Source organism: Mixophyes fleayi, chromosome 7 (assembly GCF_038048845.1).
Source record: "Mixophyes fleayi isolate aMixFle1 chromosome 7, aMixFle1.hap1, whole genome shotgun sequence".
Lineage (NCBI taxonomy): Eukaryota > Metazoa > Chordata > Amphibia > Anura > Limnodynastidae > Mixophyes > Mixophyes fleayi.
Window position 1 is genome coordinate 114,779,051 of NC_134408.1, and position 21,407 is coordinate 114,800,457.

The window sequence follows — 21,407 nt, forward strand, 5'->3', positions numbered from 1 at the left end:
ATGTGCCAGCGGTTTATTCATACGTCTCAGTGGAGAGTCGCTCATCAAACTGATTAGCGTATATATATATATTCTGAGGTGTTCATAGCCTAATAAAGTTATTTCGTTATCACAGCAAGCTCTGTATGTTTCCTGAAGCCTGTGTATCGCGCAGCATGCCGGTGTCTGTAGTTTTATCGGCAGTCTATTATAATTATTTTCATGCTCTAAGACTACACATCCCAGCAGCTCTAGCTGATCCCAAGCACCCACAACAAACATGGCGGTTCCCAGGTAGCAGTGCTTCTTTTTGGAGACATTAATTTCCACGTTTCTCGGTACTGGCAGGTAAAACTTGTTCCTGCAACTGTTGTGATTTGTGCCACGATTAAGATTATCTTCCTATCTGACAACAGTAGTATAACTGTGGTATGTTAGTTGCAACATATCTGCGAACTCTTTGTAGCGGTGTAAACTGTGTGTTATTAGCAGTTCATATATTTTTTTCTGTACATTTTTCCCCTTCGATCCCATTATCCATTTTTTTTTATTGCAGAAGAATACAAGTAAAATCATTTGACTTCTATGTAATTGCAAACGTGTCTATACAAAATGGTGTTTGGAGGCAAAATAGTTCAATAAATGTCGTGAAAGGGTCAATATTAGCAGCAAATTCAAGTTACTCTTCTATAGTTGCAATTTAATGTGGATTGTAATGATTTCTATTACTGTCCTTCCTTGGCATTGATAATTACATGTTTGCATTAGATATCTTTTGACAGTTTTTACATTTTTTTGCATATATAAATCTCATCTCAAATATGACAGGTTCAACAAAATACATGTATTGAAATATGCATTGAAGGTATAAAAGTATTCCTATAATATATTTAAAGGGGTGGGATTGCATCTTCAAACAACTCAATCTTATTTGTTTATAATCGCCCTCTTGAAAACTTAACAGACATTGCTTTATCATCCTGAAATCCTTTTGTGTTTTACAAGAAAGCTCTTATATCATGTTTATTCTTGTTGTCCTTTATTATAACTAGAGATGCTCACTGACCCTCGTGTTTTAGACCTGAATTACCTTCGGGTTTTTGTTTTGCTAAAACCGCCCTTGCGTGTTTTGGTTTTGTTTAGCCATTTTTTTTAAATTCCATTTTTTGGGCTAAAATCACATAATTTAGGTATTATTTTATACCTACATTATTATTAACCTCACTAACACTAAATTCCAGTGATTTCCATTCAATTTTTACCATCTCACTGGTCACAATATGCTTTTCATACACTTTCAGCCAAATAATGCAGCAATCTTGCTGGATGGTAAGCGACATTGCAATGACTCAAACACACGGCAGTTCCTAGCACATCTAGGACACATTGGCACACAGCAGTGGCAGAAAAGAAAAGTGGTGCAAGATGGAATTGTCCTTGGATCATGAAGCCAGTTATGGTTCATTTGATTGCTCCACCTGTTTCTTGGATAAGTGAGGTAATTCTACAGCCAATACATGGCAAAGAGCGCTGACCCCCGTGGGGTGCGTGCTTTTATTAGATGCACACCAATCCAGGGTGCCAGATAATGCACTAAAAAGAGCCATTAAAATTCCCAGCAAAAAGCCAGTTCATCAGTGAGCTTCGAATTAGCCCCAATTCCCACAAAATGATATTCTAGTTAGGTACCTTTCATGTAAAGTGCAGATTACAAACATTAACAAAACACGTGTGGGAGAATGTGACCTTTAAGAAGCTGACTAATAGACACAAAGACATTGCATGAATGGCTATCCAGGGATGTCTGCCTCTCAGGACATTCATGCACTCCCGGAACCTGTGCCAATATGTCCACTGCCCCTTCTGCATCACCAGAAGGGAAACAGCACAGCGTATTTTTTGGGACTGCCCCACTGCACAGGCACTGTTGGATGCCTTGGAACATGAACATAAGGACAGTGTGCCCAGAACTTGCCTTTCATACCATTCGGTATTTTATGGATTATTTCTTGGGATCCACATCATTGGGGCAATCCAGGAGGCTTGTAGCCTAATAAACTGCTTTAAGGACGCTATTTGGCTTGCCAGGAATCGCCTCATCTTGAAAAGGGAGAAGATGACCATCCAGGACTGTTGCAGGCTGATCCACAGCCTACTAAGAGACTATAACACCATTGACAGTCCTGAGGAAGATCATTAATTTTCTGTCATCCTCTTCTCCTATGTGTCTGTTTATTCAATATAACACTGTTGAATTTGCCTGCAAATTCAGAAGACAAGCCTGCTTGTCTTCCTATTCATCAATGACTGTTAGCAATGGAGCACTGGTATTTGGGTGTATATTAGACCCTACACTTTGTAGTGCAAATTCAGAAAAATACAGTGCAATCACTGTTAGGCCCTCCCTAAACAAGCTAACAATGGGCTTGTTAGAGTAATGGCAGAAACACACATCAGTGCCAGGAAAGATTAATGGTGCAAGATGGAATTGTCCTTGGGCCCTTCCACCCATATGTTGGATCTTACAAAGGACATGCACACTTTAGCAAACCAAGCACTTCAGTGGCAAGGGCTGCCACTTTTGTGGCTGAATTGCCTGGTTTATTTGGGCCTCCACTAAACCAGCTATCAATGCCCTAAAGGCATGTTAGACCAACAGTGCTGTGAAGTGAATTCTACACTGTCGAGATGGTCATTATCATCTTCAGCATCATCCTCACCCTCATCAGTGTGTACATCATCATCACAGACTAGTAATTCATCTCCGCTGGAATCCGCCATTAGGGAAGTGTCAGTACTTGGATGTATTTGCCGGTAAAGGTCTTCCTCGTGTAAGATGTAGTTCATTTTGATGAACATCATCTTTTCCACATTTTTAGGAAGTAACCTCCAACGTCGATCACTGACAAGGTTCCCGCCTGTGCTGAAAACTCTTTCTGAGTACACACTGGAGGGTGAGCAGCTTAGATATTGCAAAGCAAGTTTGTACATGGGTTTCCAAATACAGTGCTATATTAGGATTTCGGCACTCATAAAATTCAGCTCTTTTATTAGGGTGTATATGAGACCCCAAACACTTTGTAGTGCAAATTCAGAAAAATACAGTGCTATATTATGATTTCAGCACTCAGCAAATACAGGTTGTTTTTTTTTTATAAGGGGTTATATGAGACCCCAAACACTTTGTAGTGCCAATTCAGAAAAATACCCACCCTCCTATTTCTACTCTTATCACTTTCCCTGCTCTACTGTGACCTAACCCTTCTCTGTCCCTCTCTCAAATAGCGCTAGATCGCCGTGAAGTCGGTTTTTATTGATTCCAAAACTCGTGAGATCTGACGATGTCACAATGACGTTTTGCCTTGTTTTGGAATCCGAATAGGCGTGAGAGTGCAGAGTCGGCTCGGTACTCAGACCCCAAAGTTCGGGTGGGTCTAGGAAACCAAGCCCGCCCATCTTTAATTATAACACATAGCTGTTCTGTGTATATACAGTTGCAGTAAGTGCACAAAATTGAACTGGACTTTATCTGAGGGCAATAGAAGAATGCCAGCGAGATATGCCAATATATTTAGTAAAGTTGTAGAAGTCATAGGGCATGCACAAACCAATACGTTTCTCAGAAGGTGTAAATGTGAAAGCACTTTATAGGGTAAAGCTGGGTACACACTATAGTGTTGTCGGCCGATTATCGGACCAATCTAACGATAAACCACCGTACGGCCCGATATCTCATTAGCGTGTACGCTGCAAGAATGAACGATTATTGTTCCAAAGCACATCGTATTGTTTCATTTGATTTTTAAACCGGACTAAAAATATTGTTCAACGATGGAACATTATTGTTCCAATTCTGCAGTATGTATGCAATCAGGACCGGCAGTGTCCATAGATTTTATGAGTGTGCAGAGTCTTGTTCTTTTCAGCTGATGCTTATGAGAGATGAAGAGCACAGATCTGAAGATAAATTGTGTTTAGTGTGTACACATGAATTGGCATGTTGATCGGGACTTTTTATTTTTTTTAATCGTTGGTAAAATCGCTAAGGATATCGTATCGGTAGAAATTTTGTATAGTGTGTGCCAAGCCTAAGCCATTATGAAGATCCGAGTAAAAATTGACAGCAAGTTAGCATTTGTTTCTTTGGTATATTGCGATGGATGGTTTTACTAGTATGCTTAGTGCATGGAGTGAATTAAAGGAGGTTATTTACAAAGTGCACTTGACTCACATCGCAAAAAACACCTGGGTTTTTCAACTGCTCTAGCTGTTCTGCCAGTACACATCAGTGTACACACCTTCCCTGGAGAAATGCCTCCACAAATTAGAAGGGCTTCTAGGTTTGCAGAGGGAAGGGGGGGGGGGGGAATTCTGAAGATGCAGCTGGGTAAAGGTGTAAAAATCGCAACAAGACCCACAAGAGAGAATTTTGCACTGCGTCTTGGCAGTGCAAACATGGATTGCCAAGACACAGTGCAAAGGCTATAAGTTACCTCCTGTTTACGATCTGTTCTGATTGCTGTGAAAGCATTTATCAGAACTTTAGGCTCCAGTGCAAAGGATTTGTTTACCTCCTTGACCCCTTAGAATATTAACTCTCAGGAGCAGGGTCCTCTCTGCCTCTCTCCTGTCCTCATCTCCTTGTCCTCTTGTATAGCTTTCTTCTTGTTCTAAGTTCTGTTTTCTGCTATTGTTCTGGCTCCAATATTTATTTGTATTCTGTTCTGTTTGTGTATAGCTGACTGCGCGGCGCTGCGGTCCCTGTAGGGTCTCATAAATAAACGATGAAGGTGATGGGACTTTTGTATATGCTTTGTGCTTCATTCAGGTTTTTTGTTGCACACCATGATTTTTTTTTCTTTCATATTTGCAGGTTTACACCTCTTATCTAGAGATGTTTGGAGATCTGTTTGAAGAAGAAGAGGACTTTTCATTCCTTTCAAACAGTACATGCACTAATGGCAGGAAATCACAATCCAAAGATTCTGATGTACTCGAACCGCGGGGAGATTCCAGACTAAGTGGCCTCAGGAACCAAGGCAGCACCTGCTACCTTAACTCTCTGTTGCAGACCCTTCTTTTCACTCCAGAATTCCGAGGTATGACTACTATGCATTGTTTAGAGCATTGCTAGTATTTACATGAAGAAGGATGCATATATGTTATAAGTACATGTTCGCAGCAAAACAATTATGTAATGAAATGAAGTCTATCAGAGACGGTGAGATCTGCCAGTTTGACTGCCTGGACTGTTAATATGGAGCGCTATGCTCTGTCTTCCATCTTGGTTATGGTGTCCCCTGTGATTTAGTGAGGACAGGAAGTGGGGCAGCCACCAACCATCCGCATCGCTTTACTGAGCATGCACAGACAGGAAGTTCGACTCTCGGCTGTTCTTCCAGTGACAGTTGAACTGAAAAGAAGTCATAATTGGAGCTGCATCCTTTTTGTGTTAAACTTACTTATATATAATAACAAAATTATTTTTAAACGGAGGTATGGCGCTAGTGACCAATATGTACCAGTATGAAATGAATAAAATAGTGTCTCAAATATCATGCAGCGGAGAACTTCAAAGATAAAGCAAACTCTTCTACTGAGAACTGAGCAGGTGCATTCAATATGTGCTCAAAGTCTGTAATACAGTCGCTTGATCCCAATCAAAAATTCTTATGTTATCTCACAATGGAACATAGAAGGAAAAAGAAACCCATCATAGTGCAGACTTATAAATGTATTTAAAACTAACACTTATGCTCTTTAAATAAAAACAAGCACACTTTCCATAAAACGGCAGGTATCTTCTTCTGTGATCAGCCCCTAAGGAAATGCACTTACAAGACTCTTTTTGATAGTAGGCATGTAGTCTGATGTATTCTTCTCTTTTCCTTCAGTATTAGTTCGGAAAACATAGCTCCAAGACCTACCTAAGGGAGACAAAAATGCGCTGATAGTGCATTGCCTCTTTATGATAAAAAAATATTTTTATTTAAACACTACACCACATAAAAAGGACATTCCTTACCACATCTCATTCCAGATGGACTCTTACCCCGAAATGGTGGTTGACATTCACATAACAATGCACTTGAATCGCCAGCAATGCAAGATACATATATTCGGGATAGAGCTGTCATTCAGAGATGTTCACCCCCAGCCAACGCGTTTCGATTATGGCAATCTTTGTCAAGGCATACGTGGTCCTACGAACTTCCTCCTTTTTAAACACAGCTTCACCAGTCATTACTAAGGTGTACATAAATCACCTGGGACTCAATGAATCGATGCTGCAAATTCCCCATATACATTGCGCACTATAGACACCTTGCATTCCATTCCTTAATAAAGAACAGCCAAATAGCAACTAAAACTTAATACCACCTCACATACAGGTGTAATGAACCGCCAATCATAGATTCTGATATACTGTGCACCATTAAATTTATTTATTTAGACCATCCATTTTACTTATGTAAAGTGAGCAGAGGCACAAAATATATATGAGCAACATGTTCTCTGAAATTGCCTGCAAAATAAACTTACTACCATCTGCATATATTAATGTACTATAATAGTGTTAAGTACATTTACTGCATAAGCTTGTCATACTCCTGTCTGTTAGTCAGTATCAACTGTGAGCTACTGTATATATGTATGTATCATCTGTTACAACAAGTTATGAAATAAAACCAACAAATTGTTTTTTTTAAAGCTTCTTGTGATTTAACATCTACCACCCACACCCCTGACACCTATTACATATAACAGCACAAATGCCCTGATAATAGGTTTCTGCCAATATCGACATCTAAGGAATATTGCTCACTCCCAATTAAATAATAGTTACAATGCAATGCTTCACATATACAGTTAATTCACAGCCTGGATATTCTTGTGAACAGACAAAGACCAACCTCTTTTGAAAAAAGGAAAAAACAAGTGTGCAGTCTGTATCTTATAAACTTCTATGGACATTACGTATCCTGCATATTTTTACTTTTAGTGCATTTGGATGTAGTTTATGGCCTTGATCTTGTTTCCTCTAGGATCATCACCTTATCGGCTACAAACTCTCCGCCAATGCTTTAACCTCTCTGCTGTTTAACTCTACTAAGCCACCTCATACCCATAGAAATCTTAACTCTATTAAGTTTCAACAGTCTCCCGAAAACCTTCTATCCCCAATTTCTACATTCCCCTCTCCTGATATGGCAGTACCACATTTTCATCAAACCCTACCAACAGCTCTTGATAAAGTGGCCCCAGCTGCTCTTCACGCTCCATGTTGACTTCAATCTCAGCCGTGGCCACTAAAATAACATGACATCTTCAAAATCTTTCTCGCAAAGCAGAATATCCTTGCTATAAATCTTGTACTTCTAATGATTTCCTCAGATATACTGCTATCTAGCACTCTTACCGAAGTGCTCTGGACACTGCCAAAAATACTTCCAAGCTCCCAGCTCTGCTCAGGCTTCTAACCCCAAACATCTTTTTTTATACATTTAAATCTCTTGTCAACCATCCCATTCCAACCCATGCAACTACTGTCAATGCCTGGGATCTTGCTTCCTACTTCAAGGACAAGATTGGTGAGGTCTGACATAAAATGGTATCCTCTTTCTCGACAAACAACCAGCTCAATTCCTTTCCAGCACCTTCTGGCATCCTCTCTTAACTTTATCCTGCAAACGAAGATGAAATATCTACTCTCTTTTTGTCTTACTACTCTACTACCTGTCCTCTTGATCATATACCTTCATAAATCCAGTAGATCCTTGTTTCCTGTGCTCATCCCAAACTTAACTAAAATCTGTTATCTATCTCTCTATTGGTATCTTTCTTTTTCATCCAGTCTGGGGGACACTGCTTACCATGGGTTGTGGAGGGGAGCTCGGGAGTTGGCACCTAGCTAGTTAACTTTAGCACTGCTGACAGACCCCTCCCCTCTACAATCCCCCTGCCTCTTCCTCTTCCTGTCAATTTTTTCTAGGTGCCCAATGGAGTTGGGCTGCTATTTTAGTGCTAGTGCTAATTTATTAATTTACCAGACCGCTGTCACTCTCAAAACCTCCCCTATTAAAGTAATTCTATCGTTTTTAAATAAGCATTGCATAGGCAATTGTATTGTGTTTCCAACGCACAAAGTGATTTATTTTAGCAGATGTAAAAAGTTAACAATTCAATACATTATTATTATATAATACAGTACAGTACAGCCAATACCAAAAGATACATACATACCGCTGCGCTACCACGGGCACCAGTGCACAGTAGTTCACCCTTGAACACTGTGGTCAGAGTAGACTAAAGACTGGGAGCGCAGCTATGATCATATATACATTCAGTGTTACAGAGAGAACAATGCAGATGACGTGGCTTGCTTCTATAGGTCCAGACTTCGGGTGGGTCCAGGGTAAACAGAATATAGGCTAGTTCAAACAACCCCCTCAAAGGCTGAGGTCAACACTCCAGATGAATCTCCCGCCCAGAAACAAGTTACAACTAGTCCATTAGCATTTTACAGTCTGATATCAATCTGACAGGATATTGCCTAACCTCAATAACTAGAGTATGCAATATACAGCTGCTGATGAATAGGGGATTAGAATGATATCAGACATGACACATTTCCTATAACCTGAACCTTAAATAACACTGAAGTGTACATATAATCATAATATATAAACTAAACACTATCTGCTCATAAATTACTGTGTAACGGAACCAATATGAATTATATAAATAACTAAATGTTGTAATGCGAGTGTGTACGTGTGTATTTTACCGTGCGATAGCCGTATGCCACGTGTAGCGTGGCATACTGAGTGCAATCGACCAATAAAACAATATTAACCAATATACTTTCGCTCATCCAACTATATGACTTCGACACCCCGATAACCCGCGCTGCCACTGCAGGCATAGAGCGCCGGTTATCGGATAAAAAGAAATGCCAGTGGCCATCTTGGATCGGACCGCCGGAGTTGACAGGCGGCAAGATGGGGGCTATACCAAGATCCCCCCTCAGTAATAGGAGGGGGCATCGGGGTCAGAACCGCTGCAAGAGACCTCAATCTTTTCGAGGTCTCCATTACTCTGCTATTTATTTATTTTTTTGTAAAAAAAAAAAAAAAAGACAGAATATGGAAGAGGGGGAGTTAAAATTATATAGAACTCCCCTGCTCTTCAATGTACGGGCAGCATAAGAAGAAGCCCGGGAACAGAGACTGCCTGGTGGGAGCAAGCATCAGGACATGGCTGGTGGACTTCTCTCCTGTTGGCCTTTTGGCTAAGTATTCTTTTTTTATTATTAAGCATTTATAAAAACTGTATTGCTTTACTGACAAAGTGGGGCTAGTATGGGTAATATTATTATAGTACTCTTACTTGCCAAAACACAAATAACATTGTTTAAAGGAACAAGTGCAACTTTTACTGTAGATTAGTTGATTACTTGTTTTTTCTCTCTGTCTCCTTCAAGTCAATGGTGTGCTTGTGACGCTTTCCTTTGTAAAATGTTAGATAAAGGAAAAGGTCCCATGGAAAATTATTTTACCTGTTATAAATGCAAGGTTTACTTACAACAGTCAGTTTACTCTTTAGCTCAGCTTCTCACTAAATCTACTTAGTTATTGACAAGCTCAGCAACACTTTCTTCTATATTGGATAAGGTGGGGGGTCCTGCTGCGGGGAATGGCTGTAGCAGGCCCTTCTCTTTTTCATAACGGATCAGACACATGTCTCGACAAGCTAGACCAGTTTCTGAATCCACATATTTGGCCCATACTAAAAGAAATCTGTGTAGATACGCAAAGGGGAAACAAAATTTAATCCTGATCAGGTTCACATGTCTAATCAGGAAAAAACTGCCAGATATCAGGCCATTGATGATTGATATTAACGTTAAAGTAGGCCTTGGTCCTCCCAGAGTCAGAGGATCCTAGTCCTATAAACAGAAGTCTAGTTAAGAAGGCCAGAAGAAAGGTTATTCGTTTTCCTCCGTTGGTGGAATTGCACAATGTTGCTGAGGGAATATAGAAACAACTTGATTTAAAGGTTTCTATTCCAGAAGATTCTCTTCCTTTTATCCATTACAGGAAGAGGATCTGGCTCACGGGGAAGGAATCCCTAGGGTGGATACTCCTGTAGCCTGTATAGCCCCCCCCCATGCTACTTTGCCGGTTCTGGACACTGCAACACTGCAGAACAGACTAACCGCAGAATTGAAGCTCAAAAAAATAAAAAAAATAATCTATATTGTAACAGCGGGTTCTTCCTTTAGACCCACATTTGCTTTGGCTAGGATTCCTAGAGCCATGGAAGCATGGACAGAGCAGCTGGCTGAGGCCTTGCAGAACTCATAATTGCTTCCCCTGCCTTTACATTTTGAAAGGGGCAGCTCAGAGTACAGCGTCTGTGTCTTCCTCTATTCAGGCTTCGAAAATTTCAGCAAAACTAATCTTATGGCTGAGATCCTGGAAGCCTGATTCGGAATCTAAGAAATCCCTAGAAACCATTCCTTTTTCTGCATCAGGTTGGTTCGGGCCGGAATTACAGGGTTTGATTTCTCAGTAAACGGGTGCCAGGAGAACACCTTTTTGCCAGTGAAAGTGGGTAGAGCCCGCCTCCCGTGTTTCAGCTCCTTTTGGCAGTCCTTTCGGGAGACCTCCTTTCCTAGGGGCCAGTCATCCTGCGTCGGACCACTCAAATTCTAGAAGCTTCTCAGTCAGAGGTAGACCCTATTTCTCAGCTTTATGTCAGGCCTCCAAAGTTCAGGAGAAGCCTGCACCCTGACTGCCATTCTGCCCACCAGGAGGTGGCGAGAGGGGGGGCGCCTGTCTCTTTTCTAGAACAGTGGACAGCGTCTTCTCAGGATCCCTGTGTTCGGGGCAGTATAACTAGGAGATACAGGATAGATCTCTTGGGTCCTGTTCCGCATGGTCTCTTTGTAACCCTGCTGGTTCGAGTTCCACAAAGTAGGCGGGTAGTACAAAATTCGATCGCCTCTCTTCTTTCAGCATGAGTTATTTGCAGGGTCCCAGTAATCCAGAAAGGGAAAAGCTTTATTCAAACCCTTTTTCTTGTCAAGAAGCCATCTTAAATCTAAAGAACCTAAATATCCACTTGAAAGTGGGCAAAATTTGGATGGAGTCCCTGAGGTCAGTAATAAACGGATTGGAAAGGAATCAGTTATGGCCTCCATAGACATAAAGAATGCATACCTCCACGCTCCTGTCTGGAACGGTCATCAGTCTCTCCTGAGATTCAGAGTGTGGGGGCCTTTCACTATCCATTTAGGGCTCTTCCCTTCGGCCTCTCCTTGGCTCCAGGGGTTTTTCACAAGGAGGAACGAGAATGTCCGTAATGTCAGCTTGTCTTCATTCAAGGGGAGTTCAAGGCGTGCCTTACTTAGACGATCTTCTCATAAGATCCGCCTCAGAGATTTGCTTGCAACAGCACATGTCCTTCACATAGTTTTCCTCAAGAGCCATGGGTGTTTAATACACTCAAGGAAATCCCAGGTGATTCCGCGCCAACGCAGGATCTTCCTGGGACTCGGCATGGACACCAAACAGCAGAAAGTGTTTCTGCCAGAAGAGAAGATCAGGTCGGTTCAGAGGATAACATCGCAGGACTTGTCCTCTCCCAGTCCTTTAATACACTTGTGCATGCGTCTCCAAGGGAAGATGTTGGCCTCCTTCAAAACGGTCCCCTTCGGTCGTTCTTATTCCCGGTGCTTGTAGTGGGACCTCTTCACAGGAGGGTCGGGATCCCACCTACATTTGGAGCGCCAGAAGTTTCTCTGTCTCCGGATGCGAGAAATTCAGACACCAGCCTGAAGGGTTGGGGCGGTATCCCTTCATCTCCAGCATCAGTCCAGGAGTCCTCTCTATCCATCAACTTATTAGAGTTGAAGGCAATCCTTTTGGCCCTTCGGGGGGCCCGAACCTTTCTCCAGGGTCATCTTCTCAGAGTTCAGTCCGTCATGCCATGGCTGTGACATAGGTCAACAGACAAGGAGGAACAAGAAGAGCAACGGCAATGCGGGTATCAGCTCAGATATTCGCTTCGGCGGAACAGTGTGTTCCAGCAATCTCGGCTGTGTGCATTTCAGAAATAAAGAACTGGGAGGCCGATTATTTCAGTCGCAATGCGATGATGCCAGGAGAGTAGTCCCTCCATCTGGAAGCTTTTCAGTCTCTGGTTCAGAGGTGGGGTCTACCGGATATAGATATCATGGCCTCCATACACATCAGGATGTTTCCCAGGTTTTGCGCAATTCCCATATTTCCTTGAGTACTCAGACGAGTGAGGCGAGGCGGTCTGTCGGTAATTCTGTTAGCACCTGCATGGCCGTGGCGAGTGTGGTACGCGTACATAATCTTTATGGCAGTAGGGCAAGAACTTTGTCTTCCGCACTGATAAGATCTTCTCCTTCGGGGTCCTTTTCATCACCAGGATTTACCTCGGCTAAATTTAACCGCATGGCTGTTGTAGCCAGGCTCTGGAGGGCTAGGGGTTTTTTCCCCCAGTGTAGTGAACACTCTGCTATTAGCTTGTAAGCCTGTTTGGCTCGCATATATCGTCTCATTTGGTGAGCCTATGTCACAGGGTGTGACAATAGGTCTTGTCATACGTCCTCTTTTCGTCTTATCCGAATTCTGGCCTTTTCTTCAGGATTGTCTTGAGGCAGGTCTCTGCTTAGGTTCCTTAAAGGTATAGGTTTCTGCCTTTCAGTTTCTTCCACCTGAAGTTAGTAGATATGCCAGACATTAGGACGTTTCTTCAGGAGGTCTTGCATATCTAGCCTCCTTTCACTTCTCCTACAGCACCATTGGATCTTTTCCTGGTGCTTCATATGCTTACAGGGTTTTCTTTAAATCCTTACTTTCGGCAGATTAGGACTCTATCCTGCAAGGTTATGTTTCTCTTAGCCATTGCTTCCGCTAGTAAAAGTTCAGAGTTGGGATCTCTGTCCTGTCGACAACATATTTGATGCTACGTGAGGACAGAGCGGTATTTAGAACTCTCCCTTCCTTTGTTCCGAAGGGTGTTTCAGCTTTTCTTTTGAGCCAGAAAACTGTGGTTCCGGTATTTCGGACAGCTTCCGTATACACCTGTCTGATCAGGTGTATACGGATATATATATTATATGTGGTTAGGGCTCTCCGCTTATATGTTAGAGAGCTTCCCAAATTCGGTGTAACGTGTTTCTGTTTGTCCTTATTGATTCTCATAGAGGCTGGCCAGCCTCTAAGCAGTGAATTGCGAGATGGATTAGGGCAACAATTACACAGGTTACATCAAGGCTAACCATCCTGTGTCAGAGATTTAAGGCCCATTCCACCCGGGCAGTGGGGGCGTCTTTGGCAGTGAGAAGTGGGGCTTCTGCAGACCAGCTTTGCAGAGCAGCCCCCCGGTCCTCTGTCCACACCTTTACAAAATTTTATCAGTTTTTAATGTCTGCATCTGCGGATGCAAATTTCGCTTGTAGTGCTCTACGAGCGGGGCTTTCAGAGTAGTCCCACCCTTATGGGGCTGCTTTAGAATGTCCCCAGACTGGATGAAAGAGAAAAGAGGATTTATGTACTTACGTTAAATCCGTTTCTCTGATTCCATCTGGGGGACACTGCGATCCCTCCCTTCTGCTTTTCTTCTGTGTGCTTTTGGTTGATTGGCCTTTTCTCCTTGGGGCTTTTTAATTAACTGACAGGAAGAGGAAGAGGCAGGGGAATTGAAGAGGGGAGGGGTCTGTCAGCAGTGCTAAAGATTAACTAGCTAGGTGCCAACTCCCGAGCTCCCCTCCACAACCCATGGTAAGCAGTGTCCCCCAGACGGAATCAGAGAAACGGATTTAACGTAAGTACATAAAACGTCTTTTCTATCATTATTCAAGCACAAAGTGATTACTCCAGTTCTGGAAAAACAAAATTCTGACCCAAACTCTCTCTCTGAAATCATCATCCCATCACTTGACTCACACACTTTCTTTCCTCAACCTATTGGACACTCTTCAATCAGGTCTTCATTGCAAACATTCCACAGAGACTGTACTGACTAAAGGTGTCAATTATTTGATCAGTGCTAAATCTAAAGACCATTACTTGCGCCTACTTCTCCTGCATTTGTCTTCTGCATTTGACACTGTTGACCACTGCCTCTTACAAATTATACAATTCCTAGGTCTTCAGGACACTGCCCTATCCTGATTCTCATCCTAACTATCTAATTCCTCTTTCAGGGTTCGTTTCTCTGAGTCCAACTCCTCTTTGCTTTCTTTATCAGTTGGAGTACCACACGCTCAATCCTAGGCTCTCTGCTATTCTCTATGTATACCACATCTGTATGAAACCAATAAGCTCCTTTAGATTTCAGTATCCTCTTTATACGGATAATACCCAAATTTATCTATCCTCTCTGGATCTCTCACCATCTGTATTAGCCTGCGTTACTGACCATCTTTCTGCCATTTCATCTTGATTGTCCTCTCGCCACCTCAAATTCAGTCTTTCAAAACCAGAGTTAATAATATTTTCACCAGCCAACAGGAGCTACCTACTTGACATTTCTATCTCTGTTGACAGCATGACAGTAAATCTTACCCCACAAGCTTGGTGCCTAGGTGTGATCCTTGACTCGGAAATATCCTTTGTTCGTCACATCCAATCTATATCTAAATCGTGTTACATACATCTAAGAAACAATTCCAGGATATGCACATATCTCACACAAGACACTTTCAAAAACATTAATTCATGCACGCTTTGACTATTGCAGTACCATATTTACTAATCTTCCCCAAACCAGACTCTCACCCCTTCAATCTAATTTGCATGCAGCAGCTAGATTGATTTTTCTTGTTAATCATTCTTCCACTGCTGCTCAGCTCTGTCAGTCTCTACATTGGTTGCCTGATTTTTTTACCAAATCCAATATAAAATACTTTTACTAACATACAGGGCCATCAACAAAACTGCACCAACATAAATTTCCTCACTTATTTCCTATTATCTCCTAACTCAACACCTCTGTTCTGCCCAAGATCTGAATCTCTCCTTCACACTCATCACATCCTCCCATTCCCGGTTACAGAACTTTAATTCGAGCTGCACCCACTTTGTGGAATTCCTTCCCTCGCACAACAAGTTTCTCTATTCTTCAAACATTCTCTGAAAACCCACCTCTTCAGGCAAGCTTATAAAATACCTCAACCTCTCTTAACCTCCCTAGGGTACACTATTACCACCCCATTACACGGTCACACAAGACACCTGTGATCGAAAGCTCTTCTGGACTCCCAGGTTTGTCGGAGGGGAGTATTGAACATGGTAGTGAGGTAAACATAACTGATGAAGACAGCACATCCACACAATTTTTATTATTGTCCACAATGGGCCACTGAGTTAGGGAAATGGCACAAGTACTCAGGGGGCATCCCCTGGATGCTCCCTCTATAGAGTGCACAGGTGGTCAGTAGGTGCCCTCTTTAAGAAGCAAATGGGAGAGAAGCAGCAAGGACCCTCCATTAGCAGCCTGCTTGATCTGCAGGCCGTCCTACTAGAGGACTCTTGTCTCCAGGCCACGGATGTAGAGACTCAGTGACACCAGCAAACTGCCACTGGCTCCTGCTTCCCTTCCATTTCAGGAAAGTGCTGCTATTTTTTTTTATCATACACTCTTTCTCTTCTCTGGTATCTTAGCCTAGTGGGTGGCAAGTTGTGGCTAAGGCTGTTGAGTAGCATAGCCTGTGCTCAGCCCTGGGGGTGCGCTCCTCGAGCATTACGCCCCCATAGCCATTGTTTCATACTTTAACAGGCTGGAGGTGTAGATGGCATCCTCAGACTGGGAGTGTATTGCCTGGCTATGACATCATAGCCAAGCGCCACACTTCCGGCTTAACACTGGTTACATTATATCATTCATTCAGTGTTGTCTGACCGTCGGGAGTCCATGCTTAGGGTAAGAGGCCATAGAACTAAAACCTTAATAGTCCTTGGTTATGTCTGTGCCGGCAGGACAATCACTCCTCCAGTGCATTCCTTGTGCTACACCTAGCAATCTTAGGTTGTACCTACTGGGGATGAGACCTCTCAGTCAATGCTAGATTCGAGCAGGCGCCCATTCCTCCTTCAATTTATGGACCATGTGACCCTCTCTCTAGTACATCCCTGATTTAGTACGTTGCCCACTTGACGATAGTGCTCAAGGGCCTCTAGGACTCTCACTCTTCGAAGCTAAAGCAGCCTTGCTCAACCTTCAGTTAGTGTCCTGTGGAGAGGTTTAGACAAGTCAGTAATTGACAAAATGACAAGGATAAGACAGATTAATCTCTTCCAACAACAGTGTCTGATGATTCTCTGCTAAGTGCCGTACTTTTAGTTTTGAACATACAGGACCTGAATGATCACAACCAGCCTAATCATTCCCTTTTTAGAAAATGAACGCACCTGTCGGCCTTCTTTCCCCTGCAACTCTTTAATGGGTCGGTGTTGGGAGTATGGGTGGATCTAGACAAACCTTTCTCACTTTGCAATATTTGGAGCTTAATCGATACTCCCGGGTTGGGAGACCCAAAGTAGAAGCCTCTTTTATGAAAACTGGTGAACAGTGTAATTCATGGCAACCAGTATGATTTTATTTTTCACTTTCTAAACTGCACTATAAAAGTAACAGAATAGGATTGGTTGCTATAGGTTACACCTTTCATGATGTAGTTTTGGGTAGCCATGTTAGTGACCAAAATTTCTTAACTGAATAAAAATGCATGATATTTTTACAGAGAGCATATACATATCAGGTCACATCACTGAAACTGTTATTAGTATTTCAGGCTTGTACACATAGTTGCAAAAAAAGTACTTCTTGTTACAGGTACAATTATATTTTATTTTAGTGGTGTCATTGGTATTTCTGTTTATGTTTCGACAGAAGCCCTTTTTGCCTTGAGCCCTGATGAGCTAGGATCATTAGAGGAGAAAGATGTTCCTGATTCCAAGGTATTCTTAATTCCTTATATCGGTCTCTTGTGTGGCCTATAAAATTTTTTGTAATTGCTTTTAGATTACAATCTAACTAAACAGAACCAGAACTGGAAAACGTGAGCGTTAAAACAAGATCAAGGGTTAGAGGTTTTTTTTTCTTTCTACAACACAGGAAAAAGAAGCAGGGAAAGACACTGAAAGAAAATGCACTCCTCTTTTCCCTATAACCCTTCTGCTCTCCTGCTCCTTTTTCCCCGAGTCCTGGTATTATTTTATTTGAAGTTCATTTTTTCCTCCTGTTAGCACCTCTACTGGGGCATTGCACCAGGTATCTTCTGTGGTGCCTGCACTTCTTGGGAGGGACAGTTTCACCATTCCCTTGATGCACGTCATCATACCCAACATGGGAATTCATCACCAGTAGATCAAGTGGAGCATCAGCCGCCTGGACAATATTTGGTTCTCACATCCCAATCACAACAGGGACATTAGCTGTGAGAGCTAAAGGCCATACTCCACCCTTCATATCCTGTGATTTATACTAACCTAGAGGCCTCTACTCATTGAAGAAGGGTGGGCGGTAAAATTGTAATGTGGACCTGTGCAGTCTCATAAGGCAAGCCCACCTGAACAGTGTAGGACCAGTCAGATATCTCTCAGAGCAACTAGTATACCCGCGGTTCTGAGCTCAGAATCTCCGTTGTCACCACAGTTCTGCAACCTGTCATATTGTGCCATGCAATCTCCCAATATTCCACCTCCTTAATCAACACAGTGGTGCTGATGCAGATTGATTTGGCCCTCCTTGAACCATCTTCACCTTCTTTTTTTTTTTTCTCACCCTACTTTGTTTAATCCCCTACACTAGACTTATTAGTGACACTTGGGGTTCTCTCCTAGTTTTATCTGACTTTCTTCCATTTTAGCACAACAGGGTAGAACAATCCTCCCATCCTTCATCTTTTTGGATTTTTCCAGTTACAGTATATACTAGTCACAGGAGCCAATGTTTACGACAGGGAGACAAGGAGCTGTAGATTACCCCTCCCCACTAAATGCCAGATTAAGCTACCCACAGACGAATCAGGGCCACTCTGCCCCACCTGTATTACTATGCAGGCCTAAGCTATGTGGCATGGAATGTCTGTATTTCCTGCATCCCAGTCCTAGCATTTCTGTACTCATCCTCAAAACCATGTGTGCTAGGTCCATAATTCACTCCATTGCTGCCTTTTTGAGGAAGGTGTATAGAGGCATAGAATTTTCCAAAGAACAAGCGTACTCCATGCTCGTCAATTCTGGGAAGTATTTTGGAAAAATATGTGGTAGGCCTTTCCCCTTCTGGTTCTGCGCTTAAGCCAATCTTTGCCGCTCTTTGGGTGACTAAAGTTTTTGGGTTTTTTTTAATACCTGACAGTTTGCAAAAGAGTGATGTAAATAGTTAAATTGAATAACGTGTTTTATATTTTTCTTAAATATATTTATTTAGTTTGGTTTTTTTAATCAGTAAAAGGGGCAGTAGGATGAGGGGTAAAGAATAGCACAGAGCAAACTGTGGCATAGAACACAAAAAGGAGTGAAGTTAACCAAACAGTACTCTCTATTGAAACAATAGCAGTGGAATATAAATTCAAAATCACAAGTATCCTGTTTCTGGAAACAGCTATTCAGTATCAGAAAAAAAAGAAAAATAGTGTGGAGGAAAGGGAGGAATAAGACAGCGTGTACAGTTAGTAAGAGGAAGGAAAGGGAAGGGGGATGTCCACATCGGTTTCATCAACACATATGGCTAAAAGTCTGCCATATCTGTGAGAAGAAAACAAACTGAGAAATTCATGTGAAAGAAAAGTTTAAGTGGCGGCCTCATAATGAGAGAGGCAGGGATGACAAATAGCACAAAACTTATTCTGTCAAGTTTCTAAGTATACATTGGTAAGTTTGCCAAACCCTATTAATCACCGCAGGTAGAGTGGAGAGGTCAGACTGTTTCTAATTGGCAGCTATCGTGGTTTTAGTGGCATTAAGGATGTGTCCAATCAAGAATGTGTCCTGGAAGGGGTGGTGTAAAACATAGTAAGACAGACAGGCAGGGAGTGTTAATTTCATGAGTTGTGGATACCGCGCCAAAAAATCTTGTGGCAGGTCCACCAAATATGGGTAAAAGAACATTCTTGGTCACAGTTTCTCTATCAAGACCTGGGAGAATCAGGATAAATCGCGTGGAGGCAGGTGGTGACCAAATGCTATCTATAGAGCAATTTGTACGTGTTCTCTTGGAAATCCGTTCTCTAATTTTGGACCATTCCTCTATTTCAAGAGGTCCCCCCCCCCCTGCCCCCATGTCCCCCTCCTAGTTCAGCTAATATCTGTCTCTATCTGGTTGGCGATGTGCTATAAGAATGCGATAAATAGTAGAGATAAGATCACCAGGGTGTGATTTACATTTACAAAATGTCTTCAAGAGAGTGACTTGATAAAATGATTTGAACTCTGAGATGCAGTGGTGCAGATGTCAAGAGTTGCAGGAATTGGTAAAAGTGGTTATGGGGGATGTGCAATTGAAGCTGTATAGGCGCAAATTCAGGGAAGAACTGAGAAGAGGCATTATCCGGTAAAAAGTTAACATTGCGGTGGGACCACACCATAACTAAGCTCTTATGTGTGCTGGGGAAATAGCAGGGTTGTTCCATAAGGGGGTCATAACGGGAAGGTTGCAAATAAAGCAATGCATATGCGTGCTATAGTCTCAAATGTGAAGCGAAAAGAGTGCTGCGGGAGAAAGAAGCGAGGGAGGCGGTCTGTGTTTAATGGAGATCCTTAGAAGCGTACATATGGAGAGAGCATATTTAGGAGATTAGATTCAATGTCCACCCTGAGTCTTGTGCGGCTAGAAGAGTGAAAAAGAACCGCTTGAATCAGATGGATGGTGTCATAATATTTCTGGATATTTGGAAGACCCAATCCGCCCTCTGAAGTGGGACGATATAACTGGGGCGTTTTACTCGACCAGGCAATCTAGCAATTTGCTTCTGCAGTGCCAGGAATGGAACCTTGATAAGCAAAATTTGACATAAGCATAGAATCTCACTCTAACCCTAAGACTTGGATTAGATTATATAGGCGACGGGTGGGACCCGCCATTGCCGTTTTAAAATGGCCAGAATCATGGTCGCCATTTTAAGTGAAGTCAAAATGCATTATCGTGATTTGCACTCTTCAGAATTTAGGTGAAAAATGTCGGCTATGTTGTGTGTCTTGTTTTAACGTCAGTCTATATTTATTATTTATCGGACATGTAAGCATCAGGTTTTTTGTGTAGGTATGGTAACTGTCGGAATTATGTTAATCGCGAAAATGACTACCACCGACAGATGTTATAATGCCAAACGTTAAGTAAAATCAGATGGTTTAAACATGGATGCATGTATATCTACTTCACATGCACTTGCACCCATCAAGCAGTTTAGCCAAAGAATATTTCTTTCTCACTTATTGTGCATCTAAATTTCCAGGTTCGGATCATTCCATTGCAGTTACAACGACTTTTTGCACAGCTCCTATTGGTGGATCAGCAGGCCGCATCCACCTCTGACCTTACAAGTAGCTTTGGCTGGGATAATGAGGTTTGTTTCTCTTCCTAGGCTCATTTTTATATTGTCATTTTGGGTGTGTGCTGGTTTTATTTAAATATAAATCAATATTTTAATATGACACATAAAAAATGGTCTGTTTCCTTTTTAATTGAAAGACAAATTGTTCAAGAGGACCTGTAAAGTGTCCAACATGAGAACAAGTATGTGCAGTAATATATATTTAACAAACACCTTTATGTCACCTCAATGAAGCCCCTTTCTACTTCCCTACTGTCCTGTTCTCTGAAGCCACAATATTTGCTGATGAGTATGTAGAGCCAGGCACTATTTAAGTAATGTTCCCTGTAACGTGAATAATCTGGAAAGGAGAGCGTTTAAAGGTCAATTTAATGGGGACTCTTCACCCTGAATGGCTGCATTTATAATCTACTGTGTTTTTTTTATAGCAACAACTGTGAGTACAGGAAAAAAAAAATTGACACATATCGTACTTAAGTACACATCAGAAATACGTTACAAAATTCAGGGCAAAAGGGAGAATAAAGATGGTATTCTCGAAAATACGAGGAACATAAAGATCAACTGTTGTTGGCTGTCTATTATAATGGTAGAAGGGGAGTGAGGGAAGGAAAGAGGAGAGACAGAGGGGGGAAAAAAGAGAGAGGAGAAATCTAGACCTCGACACAGACTGCTCGATGAGGTCTTAGAAAGGAAGGTGGGGAAATGGAGTGGGGGGTTTTGGGGAGTGTTGTAAATTATGTATATCCTTTGTGAGAAAGAGAGCTGAGAGGAGAAAGATATATAAAAAAGAAAGTGAAAAATGAGAGAAAAAGTCAGGGTTACCGAGATT

The 21,407-nt window shown here is 42.0% G+C and overlaps 1 protein-coding gene across 2 annotated transcripts in view; it reads left to right on the plus strand.

The window, feature by feature from the left end:
• Positions 1-246: 246 nt before the first annotated feature.
• Positions 247-21,407, plus strand: part of USP40 (ubiquitin specific peptidase 40) — a 61,138-nt gene continuing 39,977 nt past the window's right edge. For both annotated transcript variants that reach the window (XM_075180429.1, XM_075180430.1), the window contains exons 1-4: positions 247-327; positions 4,853-5,078; positions 16,912-16,979; positions 20,477-20,587. In XM_075180429.1, coding sequence (XP_075036530.1) covers positions 4,874-5,078; positions 16,912-16,979; positions 20,477-20,587 — 384 coding nt within the window. In that variant the 5' untranslated portion in view covers positions 247-327; positions 4,853-4,873. The remainder of the gene's footprint in view (positions 328-4,852; positions 5,079-16,911; positions 16,980-20,476; positions 20,588-21,407) is intronic.